At 38.3% G+C, this 19,240-nt stretch overlaps 2 protein-coding genes across 2 annotated transcripts in view; both read left to right on the plus strand.

The window, feature by feature from the left end:
- LOC116925419 (neurotrimin) overlaps window positions 1-6,564 on the plus strand; it is a 39,958-nt gene extending 33,394 nt beyond the window's left edge. The window contains exons 2-13 of the mRNA XM_032932118.2: window positions 2,538-2,675; window positions 3,756-3,953; window positions 4,135-4,256; window positions 4,341-4,428; window positions 4,518-4,580; window positions 4,663-4,760; window positions 4,837-5,011; window positions 5,101-5,228; window positions 5,302-5,425; window positions 5,515-5,604; window positions 5,680-5,724; window positions 5,793-6,564. Coding sequence (XP_032788009.1) covers window positions 2,538-2,675; window positions 3,756-3,953; window positions 4,135-4,256; window positions 4,341-4,428; window positions 4,518-4,580; window positions 4,663-4,760; window positions 4,837-5,011; window positions 5,101-5,228; window positions 5,302-5,425; window positions 5,515-5,604; window positions 5,680-5,724; window positions 5,793-5,917 — 1,394 coding nt within the window. The 3' untranslated portion in view covers window positions 5,918-6,564. The remainder of the gene's footprint in view (window positions 1-2,537; window positions 2,676-3,755; window positions 3,954-4,134; window positions 4,257-4,340; window positions 4,429-4,517; window positions 4,581-4,662; window positions 4,761-4,836; window positions 5,012-5,100; window positions 5,229-5,301; window positions 5,426-5,514; window positions 5,605-5,679; window positions 5,725-5,792) is intronic.
- Window positions 6,565-11,380: 4,816 nt separating this feature from the next.
- LOC116925428 lies at window positions 11,381-14,593 on the plus strand. Its single transcript, XM_032932138.2, has 6 exons — window positions 11,381-11,519; window positions 11,622-11,680; window positions 12,461-12,613; window positions 12,761-12,842; window positions 12,909-14,339; window positions 14,417-14,593. The coding sequence occupies exons 1-6, from the start codon at window positions 11,495-11,497 to the stop codon at window positions 14,524-14,526; spliced, it is 1,860 nt and encodes a 619-aa protein (XP_032788029.2). The 5' UTR covers window positions 11,381-11,494; the 3' UTR covers window positions 14,527-14,593.
- The last annotated feature ends 4,647 nt before the right edge of the window (window positions 14,594-19,240 follow it).

Consider the following 19,240-nt stretch of genomic DNA (forward strand, 5'->3'; position numbering starts at 1 on the left):
CAATATGGATAGATTAGTATAAGAAAAATGTTGAGTTAAATGCGTTGAATATTTCAACAGAATTATACTATATACGAATGCAATTGCATCTTCAATCAACCCGACTGCTGTCATTTCCAAAATGGTTTAGGCCTATTATGTCCGTCGCTAATTTATCACAAATAATATTGGATTATAGCATCACGATTTTACTTGATTGGTTAGTCATCAATTATTTTCATTTCGTGAGTTCAAAAAAGAAAAATGAGCTGAAAACTAGTCGATATAGACATGCCGCGTCATGTCGCAATTATCCAAGTGCTAATAACCGCTGACATTTTCAATTTTCTTTTTCGATTATTTAGAAACTTGCCCTCCGCGTGTTAAACGCAGTCGTCCAGCAACGGCCAATTATAGCCTACTTGTCTATAATGGCAATGCATTTTCAAACAGTTTGAAAGGGAAAGCCACGTGTCTATTGGCCTATTAGACCTACCCTGTTTTGCAAAACAGCCCGAAGATCGGATCAATACTCAAACGAGGGCTATAACTCTATAGAGTCAACTGCAAATTAAATCTTTGAACTAAAGTTAGACTATATACATATTATAGATCAATTAGAGTTTGTTTCTATATAGCCCGGACGCCAGACTTGACCCCAAACTTTGATTCAATTGGTCTATATCACCAAATGCCCAATTATCATCTAATACATCAAATAAAATTCAAACAAGAGAAACAAAGAAAAACAAACTTGACCTATATTTAGTTGATTGCATGGTCTAATGCATCATCCACACAAGTAGATATAGAAGACATGCAATTAAAAACTAACGAGACAAAGCGATTCGTCTGCAAACATCGAAATGTCTACACGACGGCGGGTAACAACTGTTCCATAACCCCGCAACGCGTGCACATAAGGACATTAAGAGTTAAAAAAACAAAAAACAAAAACGAACATCTTAGAGAATTCTCGGGAAAAAAAGGGGGGTGGGGCGTATATAGCATACATCTACGCGTATATATAACTCTGATTGAGTTTTGTGTCTCGGTATATATATATATACATAGAAGCATAAAGATAACAGGGAGAGAGGCAGAAAGAGAAATGAAAAGACACGGCAAATGGCGATTGCTAACAGCTGGACGTCGACGACGCCTCCCGACGGTATTGCGAAAAGAGGGCAGAACACGAATTGGGGTCGACTATAACACGCTCACCCTCACATATATAGTATGTATACGCACACACAAATATATAAAAGTAGACGATTGAGATTGGTTCGGTTAGTAATTATCCAGCCTAATGACATCAGCAGCGTCACGTGTGTAGACTACACACGTACGATCAGAAGGTTCAGTTTCTAGCGACAGGCATCTCAACCGAAAATGCAAAAAACTCGATGGTTATCTGATTTTCACGCTAGTTGCACTAACCCGTGCTGACGCTCCCGCTCAACTTGGTTGTCGAGATGTTTAAAAAAAAATAGGAATCTGCGTGATTCGCCAATAACATTAAATAAAGGCAATGAAAAAAACAGGAGATGGCTGTTTTGATAGATCGTGTAGGCCTATATCATTTCTGCTCAGCAACACGAGCGCCTGTTGGATGGTATACGATTGGCCGGGGAAAAAGAAAAGAAATCACTGAACGTGAATAATTGGGCAAATGTTGCGATAAGATGTGAATGTAATTTGACTCCGTGGGTCGGACAAAAGTAATTACTTTGTCACGTGAAGCCAAAATCTGTGGTCTTGCGAAGTAATAAATCTGAATGATAACATTGACAGAATTGACATCCAGAATATACAGTATATATAATATACCCGAACTGATGCCCGAAAGGGGCCTATATTCAAATTACAGGGCAAGCCAAACGTGAAAAGTTTCTAATTTCTCCGGTTAATAACAGTCAATTTTAATTATATAGTCCTTCATTCACGGGGAGTCAGGCTATAGGCCTTGTCCTTATATCCACAGATGAGTTCATCACCTATACAAGCAATTTGATTCATTGAACGCATCATAAATCAAGCCTATACGTATAGTATACCGCACATTGAAGTAGCCCTTCTGTCGAACGAGATTTTTCATGCCCGTGAAACACGAAGCCTTTTATCCCGACGTCCTGAACTTTAAACCAATCTATATATCCTACAACTTGATTCACGGGGATGTTGGGAGTTATAGCCTACGCGTTGTTGGCTATATAACTAATAACATAAAACTATAAATATATACACCATCGAGAGCCAGACAAAGAATGAAAACAATTTCAAAACGTGGAAGAGTTTATACTTCTGTTGCCAACGGCAACGCATTTACCTGGGCAACAAGCTCAAAAACACCTTTCTTCTTCCACTTTCCAAGAATGCAGTCTAGTCTACAAAGACACAAAGTTGACTTTTTGTTCAGGCAAAAAACACAGAAAGAAATATGGAAGGGCCGTGACAATCAAATGCAATTAACTTAAACGGCGACTTGAGCTTTTGCTGTATAGGCTATATGTATTTATTTTACAGTTTTTTTTGGTATTCGTTTTTTTGTTTTATAGATGCCCGTGGAAATCCTGCCATTGAGCTGCCTTCATCCGGAGCTTACACCATCATCCCTCAGTTTACCAGCCCTAGTCAAACTGTCAACATAAAAATCGGCGAAACTGCCCGCTTACCCTGCGAAGTTCAAAATCTCGGTAAGCTTTTATATATTTATCTAATATACACATCAAATGAGCCGTTTTATTCGACGACGATGTAATACCCGACATTCTTTTGACGCGCCAATGACAATGTATTGCGGATGACAATCTAATTTACACGACCCCATAACTTGTTAAGACAGGGTCCTCTTGTTTTCTCTTATTTCGTGGTGAGTGCTTCAACATATATATCGTCTATATGTAAGACGAAGCCGGATGTTGAAGTGAGAACGGAAGTCATGTCTGGTGCTGATGCTCTTAATGTTTCATGCCTTGTTATATTAGGCTACTCGCTTTAAGTGGTTGATTGGCTGATTTCCAAAATTAGATTTGCAGCATTTCATGACTCTCGTCATCTTAAACGACTTGATCGCATCCAGTCAAGTGCTTGAATAAGTATAATCATTCGCACAGGAATATGTCCTTTGTCCTAATACACTTCCTCGGGTGTTTCAAAATAGGCTACTTTACGATCGCATGAATTGACTTAATAGTTTAACTCTTATGCAGCCAAAGATTCGTTAAGATGATGATAACGTAGAATTTTTAATTGGCTCTTTACTTTACCAAAGTCTTGTCAAGCGAACCGTCGTGTATTAAGCGAAAGAACGAAAAGGACTTATAGAAGCTAATTGGGCAGCAAGTTTAGTTGGCAGTTTCTCTTTAAGACTTAATAATTACGCAACTGAGTTTCTTCCCCACCCTCGAAATGAGTCCGAATTCAAGCCCGACTTCTTCTACAAAAAGTTGTGTTACGCAGTAGAGTAGTATGCTCTCGATATAGATTCATAAGTGAAACAGCTTTGTAAAAAGGAGGCTTCCACGCCATCTAGCGGGGAGAATGTAAAGTTTCAAGAATAAATCACGAAAAAAAAATAAATAAATAAATAAATTTACATTTCCCGCAGCTGCCCTTCATATAGAAAACATAAAAGAAAACGTACATTTTATTACACTTAGAATTTATTTTTTATTAGAAGTTGATTAGAATACTTTACTATTTTATTTCAGTTGGTAGACTATATCAAAGAGCAAATTATAGTCTAATAGATGAATAACCTTCGTGTTTTTTAGGTACTTTTATGGTTGTGTGGAAGAAAGAATCGGTTCTTATCTCTGCCGGTAACACGAAGGTGATCCGCGACAATCGTCTGAACATAGTAGGAACATCGCTGGACATTAACAAAGTTTCAAGCAAAGATTCGGGCAATTACACGTGCGAGATTAACACTGACGTGCCATCTCACATCAACATAGTTCTCAACGTCCTCGGTGAGCTAAAACGCATCCCCCATATGTAAATTACACATTTTATTTTCGTTTTATTTCACTGGTCTAATTTAAGTTATAGTATTTAAATATATAGTTTCAGCTAGACACGCACTGAGCTTATATAAAGGCCATTAAAAACGAATCATTATTTTTTTAAATATGCCTGTCTTTTTTTATATAGAACCGGCCAAAGTGCGTCGATTTCCCGAAGAAGGTCGCATACAAGCTCGCAAAGGAGATCCTGTTACATTGAGATGTATCGGCGAAGGCAATCCGCCACCTTCCATCCGATGGAGCAAACCTGTAAGACTATAGACTACATACTACCATAAATAAGAGACGTATACAAACAGTGAATCTTATATAAAACCGCATTGATCTGTCCAGGGGTTTTATTTCCAAAATGGCGATGATAAATTTCAAGGATCGGTGCTCAGCTTTCAAGCGGTCGGTCGTCCAGACGTCGGTCTCTATGGTATACCTTTTCTCTCGAACAAAACATTGCGTGTTGTCTTGGCTAACATAATTTTCTGTAAAATTGCTGAATCAAAATATAAATAACAGAGTGCTCGGCTGACAACGGAGTAAGTGAACCTGCCACGGCAACCATCGACGTTAAAGTTTTGTGTAAGTCTTGTAAAACAATACTCGTTTCTCTTTTTTTCTATAAGGAAACAAATGTTTGATGTTATTATGTTTCGACGTTTAGATCCTCCCGAGATTGAAATCGAACGAAGCTGGATTCATACTGGAGTGCACCAGGAGGCCTATCTAACTTGCATCGTCCACGCCGAACCTGGAGCCACCGTATACTGTTTTTTTAAAATAGTTTAAACAATAAATTCGAATGAAGTAATATATAACGGTCCACTTATGGTTAAAGGTTCTTTGGTATCGTGAGGAGCGAGTCATCGTTCCATCTGATACGCGCATCCTAGAATCTTCCAGTAACAAACACACACTGATCTTGCGCAATGTGGAGGAATCGGATTTCGGACTTTATTCTTGCACGGCGGATAACTTGCTTGGAAGATCTTCTCAGAATATTGAACTATCCGGTAACTACACTAGACTATATAACATGTTGATTACTTTCTATCAACTCGAATTGTTTCTGACAATTTCCTTGTTGTTGGCATACATTCAGGGCGCCCTAGCAGAGCGATATTCAAAAGCGAACCGATGGGTAACTCGGTCGATTCATTCAATCTAACGTGGAAAATCGATAGTTATGCACCGATTGAAGAGTACAAACTCATGTTCAGAAAGTTGTTTGTATGTCTGACAACCATCGATTGTTGTATCCTTGAATAATTGAACATTCAAATTGCATATTTTTCTTCATTAGTTCAATGAAACAGACGATCTGAATCGCGTCTGGAAATCGATGATCATCCCGATGAATCAAGGCAGTTCCAGTGGACGTCACCAACATCACAAGCAGTCTTATATGTTCCTCCAGCTCGATCCAGGTAACTTATATAGGTCTACATTTAATGCTCGTTACATTGCACACTATAGACCCTGTTACTAAATTCGTTTTTTAAATCTTCGATTTAAGGATCCATTTACGAAGCCACAGTGACAGCCAGGAATCGTTATGGCACTTCTGAATCTAGTGAAGCTTTCCAGTTCCACACACTTGGTCTTGGTATAAAACCAATATCATTATTCAAAATCTTCAAGATCCTTTGATTTAACTTGTTATTCTTTCACTATATTGCAGAGTCTGTGCCAAATGCGAAAAACCTGGAAATCAAAGACGTTGGAGGTATTTTCAAAAATGAAAGTTTAATCAAAGACATTCAATCAATAATGGCACGTACTTTAAATGTATAGGAATCGACACTGGACTGACGAACAGTGGCAACAGACATCTCAACAGCAAAACGATGGCGGGATATCAATGCTTGATCTTAGCCTTGCTGGCGGTATCGGCTACAAAGGCCTTCACGTCCGTTTAAATTCGCATTGGAATTTATTGGTGTATTTTATCCTCTCCCCTATTTTTTAAACAAACACAAAAAAAATTATCTTTTTTTTTTCCTTTTCGTCTCGTCGTGGAATTGTGTGAAAGTGTGCGTGTCTCACGAGTTTCAGTAAATCCTCCTTTTTTTTTTCAAAACTTTTCAAAATATTTAAAATGAATTCCTTCAAAAATATGAATCTACATATGAGCCAGCAAGGAAAAGCGCGTAGCATCAGCTATCAATTGAAGTCCTTTTAACAGTATACATATACAATAAATGAGTATATATATACCGTATATCTAAAAACTTCTCGGCGTCGTCCATATAAAATGTACTCGATATAACTAACTAATATACTCTCGTATCCGATATATATTTGCATAGACTGTCTAGCTGTCATTACGTATATATATATATTATTTGTCTCAATATTCTTCATTGTTTTTTTGTTTTTCATTTGTTTTTTTTCATTTTATGTTGATTACGAAAATGTCATTCTTTCAAAAACTGTCGTGTATCTCTTTATACTAATAACCCTTCATCAGTCTTTATAGCCCTTTTGCTTTTATCCTCATGCCTACACACACACACACACACACACATACACACCGACGAGAATAATATACGAAAATTGTCCGAGACTTTCTTTTTTCTTCTTTTGAAGTTTCATTTCTTCTCGGGTGTAACTTTTAAACATTTACAGTTTTTGACATAAGTCGTTATGCATACGATTCTGTGCACAAGGATGTTGGCCATTATATGGAACCACAAAACTCATTTTAACCGTAAAACATCAAAATATATTGACCGGATGAGTGAAGTTACAATTATAAAAAGGTATAAATGTGCTACAACTACTTTACTTGCGTATTATTATAAAACTACACAATTAACGGGAAAACTAATATTCCAGCCGAAATCAGCGTTTAATTTCGAGTATAACGGATGTGTTTTTATTGAATTCTAAGAGATGTCGATTTTTGCAGATTTTGACGAAAATGAGAAGGCTATACCCTTCCCACTTTTTCATTTTTTTCAAAATTTTAGATTTACTTAAAAATACATGATTTCGATTCGTAATTAAACGGCAATCACGATACGCAAGTTCTTTTTGATGCGAGGCTTATAGTTTTTAAAATAAACGTAGAAAACGAAGCGGCAGTGCTGGCGCGCCAGCAAAGCGTTGGTCCCATTCATTTAAAAAAACAGCTGGCTTGATGAGAAAACTAATATTTTCCCCGCATTCAGCGTTAAATTTGATCATAACGTGCTATTTTTAGCGAATTCCAAGAGGTCATTTTGTGTGCGAAAATGGAGATTTCAACATGAAGCCCGACAAAACAGGCTATTGAAAACTTATAGCGAACACCGAGGGAGCTTTCGAATCTAATCAGGACGATTCAATAGCGAACCCTATCGGGAACTTGGCGAACGGAGTAAATGGCCCTAGTCATTTCGATTTTCGTCCCTGTTTACGAAAGAATGCGAGATTTTCACAGCTTTCGTTTGTTGTTATTTCTCTTTTTTCCAAATGAATTGCTCATTAGAAGCTTTTTTATTTTCATCTATAATAAAAAAGAATATCAGGATCGTATTACGTTGCAGTTGTAACTGAAAACGTGACCGATTATAGTGAAACTATAAACGATGACCGCATTTCTAGCGTCGTCTTTACACAACCTGTTCGAATAAGGCACCAAACAATATTTGCCGTATAAACGAGAAAGAAAAGGATAAAATAAGATCGGTATCGTTTCATTTTCAATCCAGCACTTGTATGTCCAAACAAAAACCCCAATCGCTTTTTATTCATGCATCGGGCAGAAGAGTTAACCGAATGATGACCATATAGCTTTTTCTTGGTATTATAGGACAAACGTGAGGTATAATCAGCCAACATTTTAAAAGAAATCAATTGGTGAAATTTTTTGGAGGTTTTAAAAAAATAACAGTAGAAAAGGGAGAGGAGCGTATATCATTAAAACCTGGCCAGCAAGACGAGCTCAGTCGGAGCTCAGCTGGGCTGATCCAACTGACCTAGTTTCTGCTCATTTGCTCTCCTCATTAGGAGACACGAAAACGCACATTTTAAGGTAATCAAATCGACAGCGTAAACTGGACATGCCGCCCGAAGAAGAGAGACCGATAAATAAATATTGTTTATGTTTATTATATACTGCTTGTTTATGTACAACGCACTCAACTGGACTATAATGAACAAGAGAAAGGGCAAAAAAAAAAACAACAAATGGACTATTATTATTATGTGTCTATATTTTTCATGAGCCAAGGTCTCCTATAGCTTAATATCTTGCATCTCTCTCTCTCTCTCTCTCTCTCTACCGAGAAGGAAAAAAAAAAAGCAACAAAACCAAAAATATTGTTTGGCTCTTTGATGCCGTTTCTCTGTGTTCATTTTTTTCAAAGTTCCGCACGGAAGACTTTGAACTGGAAGGAAAAACATCGACACGGTCATTTCGGCATTTCATCAACGCGTAAAATGTTTTTTTTTTTTTTTGTAAAAAAATATTATGCCACTCTCTTCTGAAATGAGTAGAGTAGGTCCTGTTTCACCGCGTTGCATAGTTTTATATTTCAGAGGGGAGGTTTCGGTTACCACTTGACACTGGTAAAACGCGCCAGTAAATCTTTGAATAATGAGGGCTTATACTGAGACAGCAGCCTTTCCCCCTTTCAGATTAAAAACAAAAAATTGGGCCAGTACTCGTCAATAAGCCAAGACGTTGTTCAAACCGAATGAGCAAGTTCGATGGGAACTGTGTGGCCACTCTTTTAGGTGCCTGACATTTTATTAATGGCCATTCCGATCACTGAAGGAGTGAAAACAGAACTTGTCAATCCAAAATGATCCAGTTTGAACAACCGCAAACAATTCGATCTCAAAGTTTTTTTGTTTTGTTTTTTTATGTGCGTGTATAAGTTATCAAGCATGAAAAAAAAAATGCGACAAGACGTGTATGTGACAAATGATCACGTAAGTGTATACGTATAACCAATCTGAAGGCGTTATGAATGAGTGGAACGATCAAGACTTTCACTCGCGCGCGCAACACCACCTTGCATGGACAATCGAATGCGGGCAGTGCACGCCACGTACTCTTTGTAAAAGACGGCTAAACAAAAAGCCAGAGCGGAACCAGCGTATAATTAACCTCATTTAAATGGTGACATAAAAGGACTCGAATCCGCAAAATCAGCCAGACGCTGAACTAAACAATGTGATCAAGTCCTTGAACCTTTTCGTTTTATGCGGTGGCTATAGCTATTACCTTTAAGCGCTTATCATAACATTTTTTTTAATGGAACAGATGCGATAAATGGGTTGCGAAAATTTCATGCAATGTCTGGCGGTTAGGATTTGCTAGCAAGACATTTTAGATCGCATTTGGGCAAAAGAAATTCATCCAAAAAGCGCAATGCAGATGAGACATCACTGGTGCGCAAAAAACAGTTGCCTGAGAGATACTGAATTGATTTGCAAGGGAATTTCTTCAGATTTATTCAAACGTTGATGCCATCTAAGGAGACACATATTACAATATCACTCTCGTAGACTGCCTTTAAGAATAATCTTAAAGTCAAACAAATAAAACAATACTTTCTCCATGCTAAAAAAACAACGTCGATGTTTATGCTATACTAACCCATAAAGGGTATATATAGTAAGACAATATGGCACAGCCTTTATATTCGTTTGAAAGTATATACAGTACGTTCACGCACAACAGCCAGACGAGAATTGAAATGTATCATGACCGCTCGATTGTGATGCAGTCTCTTAATAATTTTAGTTATGGTTTCATTTTTCCCAAGGCCGTGTCATATTTAAAAAACGCGAATTTCTCAAATCATTTCGCATTTTTTTTTTTTTTTAAGTAGAGTAAATCGAGAAACATTTTCTCGTGATGCTTTTTGTCCCCGTCTCCTGCTTTCACGCCCAGACATGCACAGAATTACACAAGACTTTGCTTACATCTCAACATATCATAATATACATGTACATAGACCTACTCTTATATAAGCGCAATCGTGTTGCCTTAGCAACGATGGGGGCTTAACGGTCTAGTGCTAAATACCGTTGTTTCTGCTTTTTGAAAATTCTTTCTTATTTCAATTGACGTAAACAAGCAACTTTTGTTCACAATAACGTGGCACGTTTTTTTTTTAACACAGCGCTAATGTGATGTGCAGAATCCTTTCAGTGTACAGAAGCGCGTCAGCAGACATTCAGCACGTGAGAAACTTTCACGACACCAGCATAAATTTCCCGTTGAGATGAGCACACACACTAGTAGACGTGTGCCACACCTGAAATGTTTGAACATCCACTGATGCCTTTTTAAAAAAAGAAGAAAACAATAAGAAAAAGCTAAAGAAAGAAATAATGCGGCCCTTGTTCTCGTTGGCCCCATCAGAACGGACGCCGACTGCGGTTAACCATTTCTCTGTCAAAACAAGTAATAACCCACAAGCCGGTCTTGACCGCAAAAGAATTGGCCAGTATAAGTGTGTGAATCAACCAACTCGGCGTCAATCGAATCCATAACTCACCAATCGATTTGAGACTGGGTGGCCATATGTTTTGTTCTCTCGAAATCTAAAGTTATTGCAAATCAGTGGCCAATCAATTCGTGCATCATTTATTCGATTATTTAAAACTCGACAATGTATTGCACACTTGAGGTAGTACAGAATTTTGAGAAAATATATTCGTTTCAATAACGCATTACGTTATTGATCAACGCCTATTCTTGATGTGTAGGAAAAGAAAGGTGAATGCAGATTTGAACATGTTGGTTCATGAACGAGGGCAATACAAATCGCGGCGAGACAGAGGAGCGTGAAAATGAATGAAAACCGTTAACATCTTCGCTCCAAAGAGGCTCTGATGATTCGCACAGCGGCAGACGTTTCATGATGAACTTACGGGAAATTCTTTTCAACTCTCACGCCCCGAAAATTCTTAGAAAAATTTTAGCACATCGACTTATATCTGATGACAGAAAAGAAAAGAAGAGTCCTTTCAGACAGCGAAAGTTATTTCTTTTTTGTGTGCTACCGAAAGAGAGAGCGTTCTTTTAAAAATACAGTTTCAAATTGTCGATTCATTTCCTGGCCATTCTTTTATATATTATATTTTGCTCGGCATTAAACTGTTATGCGTGTCATCTGTTTCCCGCTTTTGCCGTGAATATATGAACGAAATTCACGTATAGTAGGCTATAAAGCTAATACACGCTGTTCTTGGATATATATACAAAGAATGCGATCTCCTCAGCATCGGCCTGCGTAACGGTATGCATCACGTTCAGGGCCACACCTCTCTAAAAAAAAAAACCTGTGGGTCCATACCGTAACTAAGAAAGAGAAAGAGAGCAGGAAAGCGAGAGACAGAGAAAGGGACTTCTATATAAGACAGTTCTTCGCTGACCAGTCGGACACTGTCTCGTGCATGTTCGCTACCCTTGTGCCAACCCGTAAACAGTACACCGAAAACAATTTAGTTAAACAGTTGTTTTAAAGTATAGACATTATCTATAAAAACGTACGATGAATTTTGCAAGCCTCTGCTTAGGTAAGCAAATGTCTTTATTTTGTATAGCTGAATCGTTTTAATGTCGCGTCTATTTATATCGTCTGCAAACGTTGTATCTGATTGAATTTCATGATTATTCAGGTGTGTTCCTCTACAGCCTTTCGGCCGTGATAGACTGTGCTATCGTAGAAGGCAATAAGGTAAGCTCTTCATGGCTCCATTCTATTTAAATTATCGTGACTGGGAATGTTCTTATCGATTTTGAATGTCGCGGTTCATTCGCTCCCAAGTGAAACTTCTTGTGCTAACGATTCAGCTTAGTCTATCGTTCATTTTCAAGTATTTTTTTACATCTTTAAAAAGAACGTATATAGTTTGCTGGACTAGTAATAGCGTAGACTTCCGTTTGATGGGGCTCAAGTATGTACATAAACACCGCACAAGTATTGATTATTGAAACGCAGGATAACCGACATAGTGAAAAAGGGAAGACGTGAATATTAATTTACCAAAAATAAAAGACCTCGTACTAGATTACGCAATCTTTGTTGGAACATTGAAAAAGAAAGCTTTTTATTTTTTTTAATGATACGAACTGACTGATTGAACAACGTAAAACTGTTCGACCATATAGCGTATTACGCTGTGAACGAAAAACTTTGACTGTCAAAAGGCACTCTAGCGTGCAATGACAAGTCTGTGGCAAACGGACACAACACTATCACCCCCCCTCCCCTCCACACACAAAAATAAGACCACCAACAGCGATCGAACTGTGTTGTGCAGCAATCTGTATCAATGTGTTATAGCAGACGTTTGGACACATTGAATTGTCCAGAACACGTATATATAGTCTACGTATTCCCTATATATATAGACTATATACGGTATATGCAAATCTAAATGCATGGCATTTCGGAGAAACAAACACGAGTGCATTACAATTTTGCTCTGTCCATTAATGACGGTTTACTGAAAAGACACCAGGGGAATTGCAAAGACAATCAACTCGCATCGGACGCAAACTGCTTGCAACAGCGGATTATCCTACCTTCCCGGTGGTTCCACCAACGGCATTTAGATGCAGCCCGGGCAATCCAGGTTACTTCGCCGATACCGAAGGACTGTGTCAGGTAAATCCACACATTTGTTGGTTGTTTAAGGTTTGCAATCCTATATGCTGTTTAGCATCATCATTAATATTAGTTCATCAGTTTTCGGGCTACGTCCGTTCTCGATGAACATTAATGATTTAAATATTTGATATCTTCCTGGAACAGGTGTTCCACCTATGTCAGATAGACGGTCGCCACGATAGTTTCCTCTGCCCAAACGGGACTCTATTTAATCAAAAACATTTCGGTAAAAAATGAATTGCAAATTTTGTGACGTGTTGTCGTTTCTAAATTTGGATGGATATCGCAACAGTGTGCGACTGGTGGTACAATGTGGATTGCGCCGCCGCTCCTTCGCTGTACATTCTAAACGAAGTATTCCGACAGCAGCATCTATCTGGCCGGGAACAGGCCAACGTGCATCCGCACAGTGTCAACAAATTTGTCAATCCCGAAGCGTCGATACAAAGTTACGACGTTCCGTCCACTATCTCAGCCGCCAGACCTGAAACCATCGCCAGCACCAACCGCAACCAGCAAGCAGTTACGGCAACGATCGCTAGAGGGCAGTCACCTACAGTAAGCCATCAACAGTATTCAACGCAATTCGTGAACGTCGGAGACAAATACGGATCGAAAATCCCGGGCGTGAACCGAATGGGTGGCCTCGACACGGTGTTGCTTCAAAATCAAATCATCAATCGCGAAAGAGATGATTCCACAGCACCTGTAACAACACAACAAGTCCTACTGGAATTTACGGAGGCGACGCCAACCACCACCGAGCCATTTAACGAGGACCAATTCGGCTCTCATTTAAAGTTACAGTTGGGAGTTGAAGAAGAGCTGACCGTCATCCCGGTCACGACCAACGCAGCATTTTTCAGCGAAAACAATAATGTGGGCGCCACGTTTCTAACTTTGCCAAACAAGGACTCGTTGGTGAAACCCGGAGAAAAGTTGGCGGAATCATCGGACGCTGCAGTCGAGTCAGTTCACAGTATCCTGACGGAGAACGATCAATTGAACGAGGAGTTGTCTACGTTCCAGCCTAATCTAGCGGACGTTCAAACTTCAGCTGTTGTTGTCACGTTAAATTCCCTGTCTGAACGGGATTTCGACGATGAGTACAGGACGACCACTCCGCTAACTAGTCCCACCACTGATCTAGCAGCTCATTTTCTCCAAGTTCCCACCAATGCGACGGAAGAGTCAACAGAGGACATTGCGTCGATAAATAAAGTCAACACCGCCAACGCAGCTGTGGATTTCAGCGAATCAAACTTTGTGACTGGATTAGAAGCCACGACTTTTCCAACAATTTCGTTCAACACGGACGACGTGCAAACGCTGCCAGAAGTAAAGACAACAACGGCACCAGCTTTAATAGAACCTCCCATCGTTGAGGGCCTGAATTTCAACGTCATCGCCGATTCTCAACCTCTCGATTTAGAAACTGAAATCACAGACGACAGCGTCACAACTGTCTTGCCTGATGTTAATATCCAGCAAGTTTTTGCATCGGCGTTTGCTGAAAGTTCCAGCGGAGATGATAACATTAATGCTAGTTTCAGCAACAGCAGCAGTCATTTTGCATTAACTACGGAGACAATTAGCGAATCCACTACATCCCCCAACACGGAAGCAACGCCGGAATTATCGACGACGGTTGCATCTATAAAGGGCGATGGCGCAGTCGCTTCATCTTTGATCGCTAACTCCGACGGAAAGAAAACTCTTTACGGTAATTAAGGCCCACGCGCTTATTATTTGACTCAACTTTGAATCGATGCTATAATAAATGAGTTTTTCATTATACAGAAAAGCTAAAACCAGTGATAGTCGGAGACGATCGGCCTAACATCCCAGCCATCTATGGAAGAAAAATTCCGAGAATCGGCAACAAACTCGCCAAGTTTATCGTAAATTAACAAGTCTAATGTATTATCCTACAAATCAAGTTAACATGACATAAATATAATAGATATATATATATTACATAACATTATCTCTTTTTTAATTACATAACAAATGATTTTTGAAATAACAACATGCCGTTTGATTCAAAAAACTACCACAATTAACGAGAAAACTAATAATATTTTATGCGGACTCCTGCATTTTAAGCTCGACTTTTTGCTCATCATTTCATTTATTTTTCTAAAACCTAATAGAGACATAGCTATATCAATAAACATCGTGATTTAGATCCTATACACAATTTAACGAGGATCACGAAAATCGATTTTTTTCGTGGGCTGCGTCACATTTTACGGAGACTCGACGTATAGATCAAGATAACGTATATCTTATACATATTAAAAATATAGCTATTAACAGCATTATAGAAAGGCAAGGACTTTTATTGTCGCACTTGTTTATTGATTCCGCCTTCAAGTGAAAATGAAACGCTACATCTATAGTTTCTATATTCGATGACTGTGCAATGCGCATCTACCGCAAAATAAAGGCCATTACATCAGTTCGTGCATGCAGTAAAACGAAAGCGATTCCACATATTTATATAGCTGAACCGTGAAAAAAAGCGGCCTACACCGAAATTTCGAACAGGATGCGTGAACGTCACAAGGCAACATTTATATCGATGCATTACACACTTGAGCGATGAAATCGGTAACCTTTGAACGGGAAATAAAGGTGCGATCGTATAGGCATAAAAGATTATTAATCTATACATAAAAGAAGCTCCTTTGTAACGCACATTTTCAACCTGTTCAACATGCCTATCGTAAATCTCGCTATGTCAAACTTCTATTGACTGGGAGAATGTTCCTGATTCAATTAAATTCTTGAATACGGACTTATTATTGGTTGTTCAGTTTATCCTAGGAAGAATTCAAATTATATACCACCAACCCCATGTAGACTCCTTCTGATTTCTTATTAATAAGCAGTCTGTTGTATAAAGCAAGCGCCAATCATTTAAAACAAATGGCTCAGACTATATAAATTCAGTATAATTATTGAGCGTTATAATCCCAACAATGTCACGCGACATGATCAAAATCGCTTGCTGAATAAACCACAAACACTTAAATATTAAATATTTCCTGTTTGCTGGCATATAAGCTTATATACCCATTGTCTCCGCCTGATGTATATATCGGGCGACACAGCCTGAAAGAAGGTATATAAATGTGTGCTATATACGTTGAGTATATTTAAAATGAGCTGAATTACCTGTTGCATAAATAATTAGAACACAGCCCACAAAAAGTGAAACAAAAATCTTCTTCCAACCGCACACGTGTGACGCCTTTGAAACATTTTTTTCCCCCTTCCTAAATACGTACAAGCACAAAAAATGTGTCCAAATTTCAGTCCCCTCCCCCCCTCCTCGAGGAGACGGATGCCGGATGTTGTATACACGGACTGCGTGACACTGACTATGACAAACGACGAATAAGCCGTACGTGCCCTCAAGTCTCAGAGCTCGTGTTCAGATTTTGATGAAGTATATTTATATATACAGACAATAAGGCAATAGCATAAAATGACATTTACCTTTACGTTGCTGGTTTCACCCATTTTTCCTCCCCCCCCCTCCTTCTTTTTATCGATTTTCACGGTCTACGATACTATATATACTGTCCGTGCTATGAAAGGCTTATCGTGTACCAAAGGATACAGCAAGCACTTCAATCACGCCTACGAGAGACAAAGACATGTAGCTTCTATTCGCAATACTCGATTCGAGACGTCTTGTTTTATTTATCATTTGAAACCCGCGCGCTCTTGTTAAAGAGACCGCGATGTGCTTGCCACAGACAAGAGCACCTGTGACTTGCTCTTTCCATGATTATATTTCGACGGGAAAGAATAAGAGTTTTGACTTTGCGCTGTGTCTTATATAATGGTTGAAACTCATCTATATAGTCTGCGGTCCATCCCACTCCCGGAGCACGTGCGGAAGTGAATTGTCCTACATAACACGGTCAAACATGAACAAAGCGTATAGACTAACTATATAATTTATGGTTATATATGCTTTTATGATAGAGATTTTTGTTTTCCCGTCTCAATCACGTTGGTCTAAAAATGAGATTAAAACTTGATTCCAACTTGATGTTTTTGCTTTGGTAATCAAATTCCGATGAACGTATCATATAGTTGAATATTTACTTTAAAAATAGGGTGGATTATAAACGTGCAATAAATTGGATTTAAAATCAAGCTTCTATTTTCATTCTAAAAAAAAAAAGTAATGAAAAAACAAAACAAAAAACATGTTCAATAATCTTATATATTTATATACGGTTGTTATTGCTGCATTGCCCTAAAACCTTAAGTTTATTCAGGACTTTCTGCGCTTCTGCCCTAAGGGTCTACAGTTGACTAAATATAAAAATATGATGTCCCATCACCTCCGGCCCCTCTTTCCGCGTCTTTTAAAATAAAACAAGAATTGTACTATACTATATTAGCCTACTAAGGGATTTGTCTTTTTAAACTCGTCTTATACCTCGAAAAGTCAAAAACTAGAAAATAACATGTATACAGGGGGGATATAAAAAATAAAGCTTTATTCTCTGTCAACATCGTTGTACGTGTAATGATGATTTACTATACACACCTAAGAAATATCCCATCCCTTTTATATATTCACAAAGCACCAATGTTTAAAAATCCCCCATTTCTGAAATAGACGACTTTTGCTTATAGCTGCTGGACCGTTTCACGGTGACGTCCATTACTCGATTCCGTTAACTCTTCGGTCGGTTTGTGAAGCATATGATCATTTTCTATATGACGTATAGGCTAACGTTTTTCTCCCTATAGATGTCTCCATGACAGACTACGTATATTATGTATATATAAGTCTATATATAATATTTTCAAAGTGAAACAGATTTCTTATGCAGCATGGTAGCTCTTTTATAGATACTTCTGTTTAAATTAATTATTTCCTTTTATATGTGAAACTATAGTGACGGGCAAAAAAAAAAAATCAAAATAAATTCGTAATTGGTTGGCCTTCCATCGGATATATATTCCGCCATCATTATTAATTCTCTTTCATTTATGGACGGAGCCATCTATATATAACCAGCCCTTGACCCGAACTAGATTCAATTACACCACAGCAGCAAAATCAAATAAACTTTTCGCGTCACCTATAAAGGCTGTGTGTATGTGTATATTCCCAGGGGGTTTGCCTATAGGTCTATACATGACATTTCACGACAACAAAGTTACGTAATCCTCTTGTCCTCTAATATAGACTAGACCCTACTGTATACACATTTCTTTCAAGAATAAATGATTTATATCGAACAACAGCACAGCAGACAAATCTCAATTCAAAATGTTTTATAGTTCTGATGCCTTTGTTTGGCTTTTTTTTTTTTGTGACATAAAACATGGAGCTTGCATATCAATGATGCAACGAAGGCCAAGCAAACACTTCTATAAAAACACAGCAAGTGTCATATTTTCACACATGAATTTTAATTCGTACAAAACAGCTGAAAATCTACCAGCCAAGTGCTGGCATATACCATAACGCTTTAGCTCTATATATGTAGTCGAGTATATATAATATTACAACAAACTATATATACTGTATATATTCGTGTATAAACAGTGATTTTATATAGTATGCAAAGGCATCCTGGGAGCCTATACAGCAGAGGTCATATCTATACGGAGTGAGGTGCGTTGGATAGAGCAAGCGAAACTGCTGCTATATATGAGAATAGTGCGACGCAGAAACGCATGTCGGGACGGCGGCGGCTTATTCCATTAAGCCGGCTTGCCGTGCACACACAGTTTTAAGTGCCAAGTAGTGTTTCACATTCGAAACTAGTTTATTATAGATGACGTTGGGCTGTTCGTGAAATCCAGCAGTCGAGGGGCTTTTATATATAAGCGATTCAAGTCCTATATATTAGATAGACCTATATATATACTCATGCCGTTGTCCCCGTTTGTTTCTTCATATACCTGTTGAAGATGTCTTTACACGAGCCATTGTCACGCAATAAGGAGCGAAGAGCGCTGCAATTAATTGTCAGGATATGGTTCAATTCCATCGTTGAAGTTGTTCCGATATAGGAAATCAAAGTCGAATATAGAAGATTTGAAAAGAAAAAGAAAAAAATGTCAATTCAGTTGTTATTTTTGGGCTCTTTTATAGTTGTTGTTAACCTCGTGCATTGTGATGGCGATTGGCTATTGGCTATTTACATTGTGAAAGATAAGATTTGAAAAACAGGCTCGTCACGTACCAACATGTCATGTCGAACGATCGTTATTCGGGACTCGGACGGACTGTCCAGACACGCGGGGCTTTTTGCTGAATGTGCATTCCTATGTACGTTTCCGTCTGTCGAATAAACAGCAGTTTCCACAGCCATCGTGACCAAGAAAGAAAAAAGAAAAAGGACAAACTTTGTCACACACAACAAAAAAAACAACGTCCTCTTAATACGTGGCGTGTAACCGACGTAATATATTCGAAGCTCAATGGAAAAAGGCTATTGTTTTTAAATTGTTAGTTCAAGTTCAATACAAGATTTTCGATCAAAAATAATCTAACACGCTTTATACGTAGCTTTTATTTATCGATTATTAATTGTAACACCAATTAATTCAAACAAAACTTGCAAGATATCAAAACTATAA

The sequence above is a fragment of the Daphnia magna genome, linkage group LG1, assembly GCF_020631705.1.
Source record: "Daphnia magna isolate NIES linkage group LG1, ASM2063170v1.1, whole genome shotgun sequence".
NCBI classification, from domain to species: domain Eukaryota; kingdom Metazoa; phylum Arthropoda; class Branchiopoda; order Diplostraca; family Daphniidae; genus Daphnia; species Daphnia magna.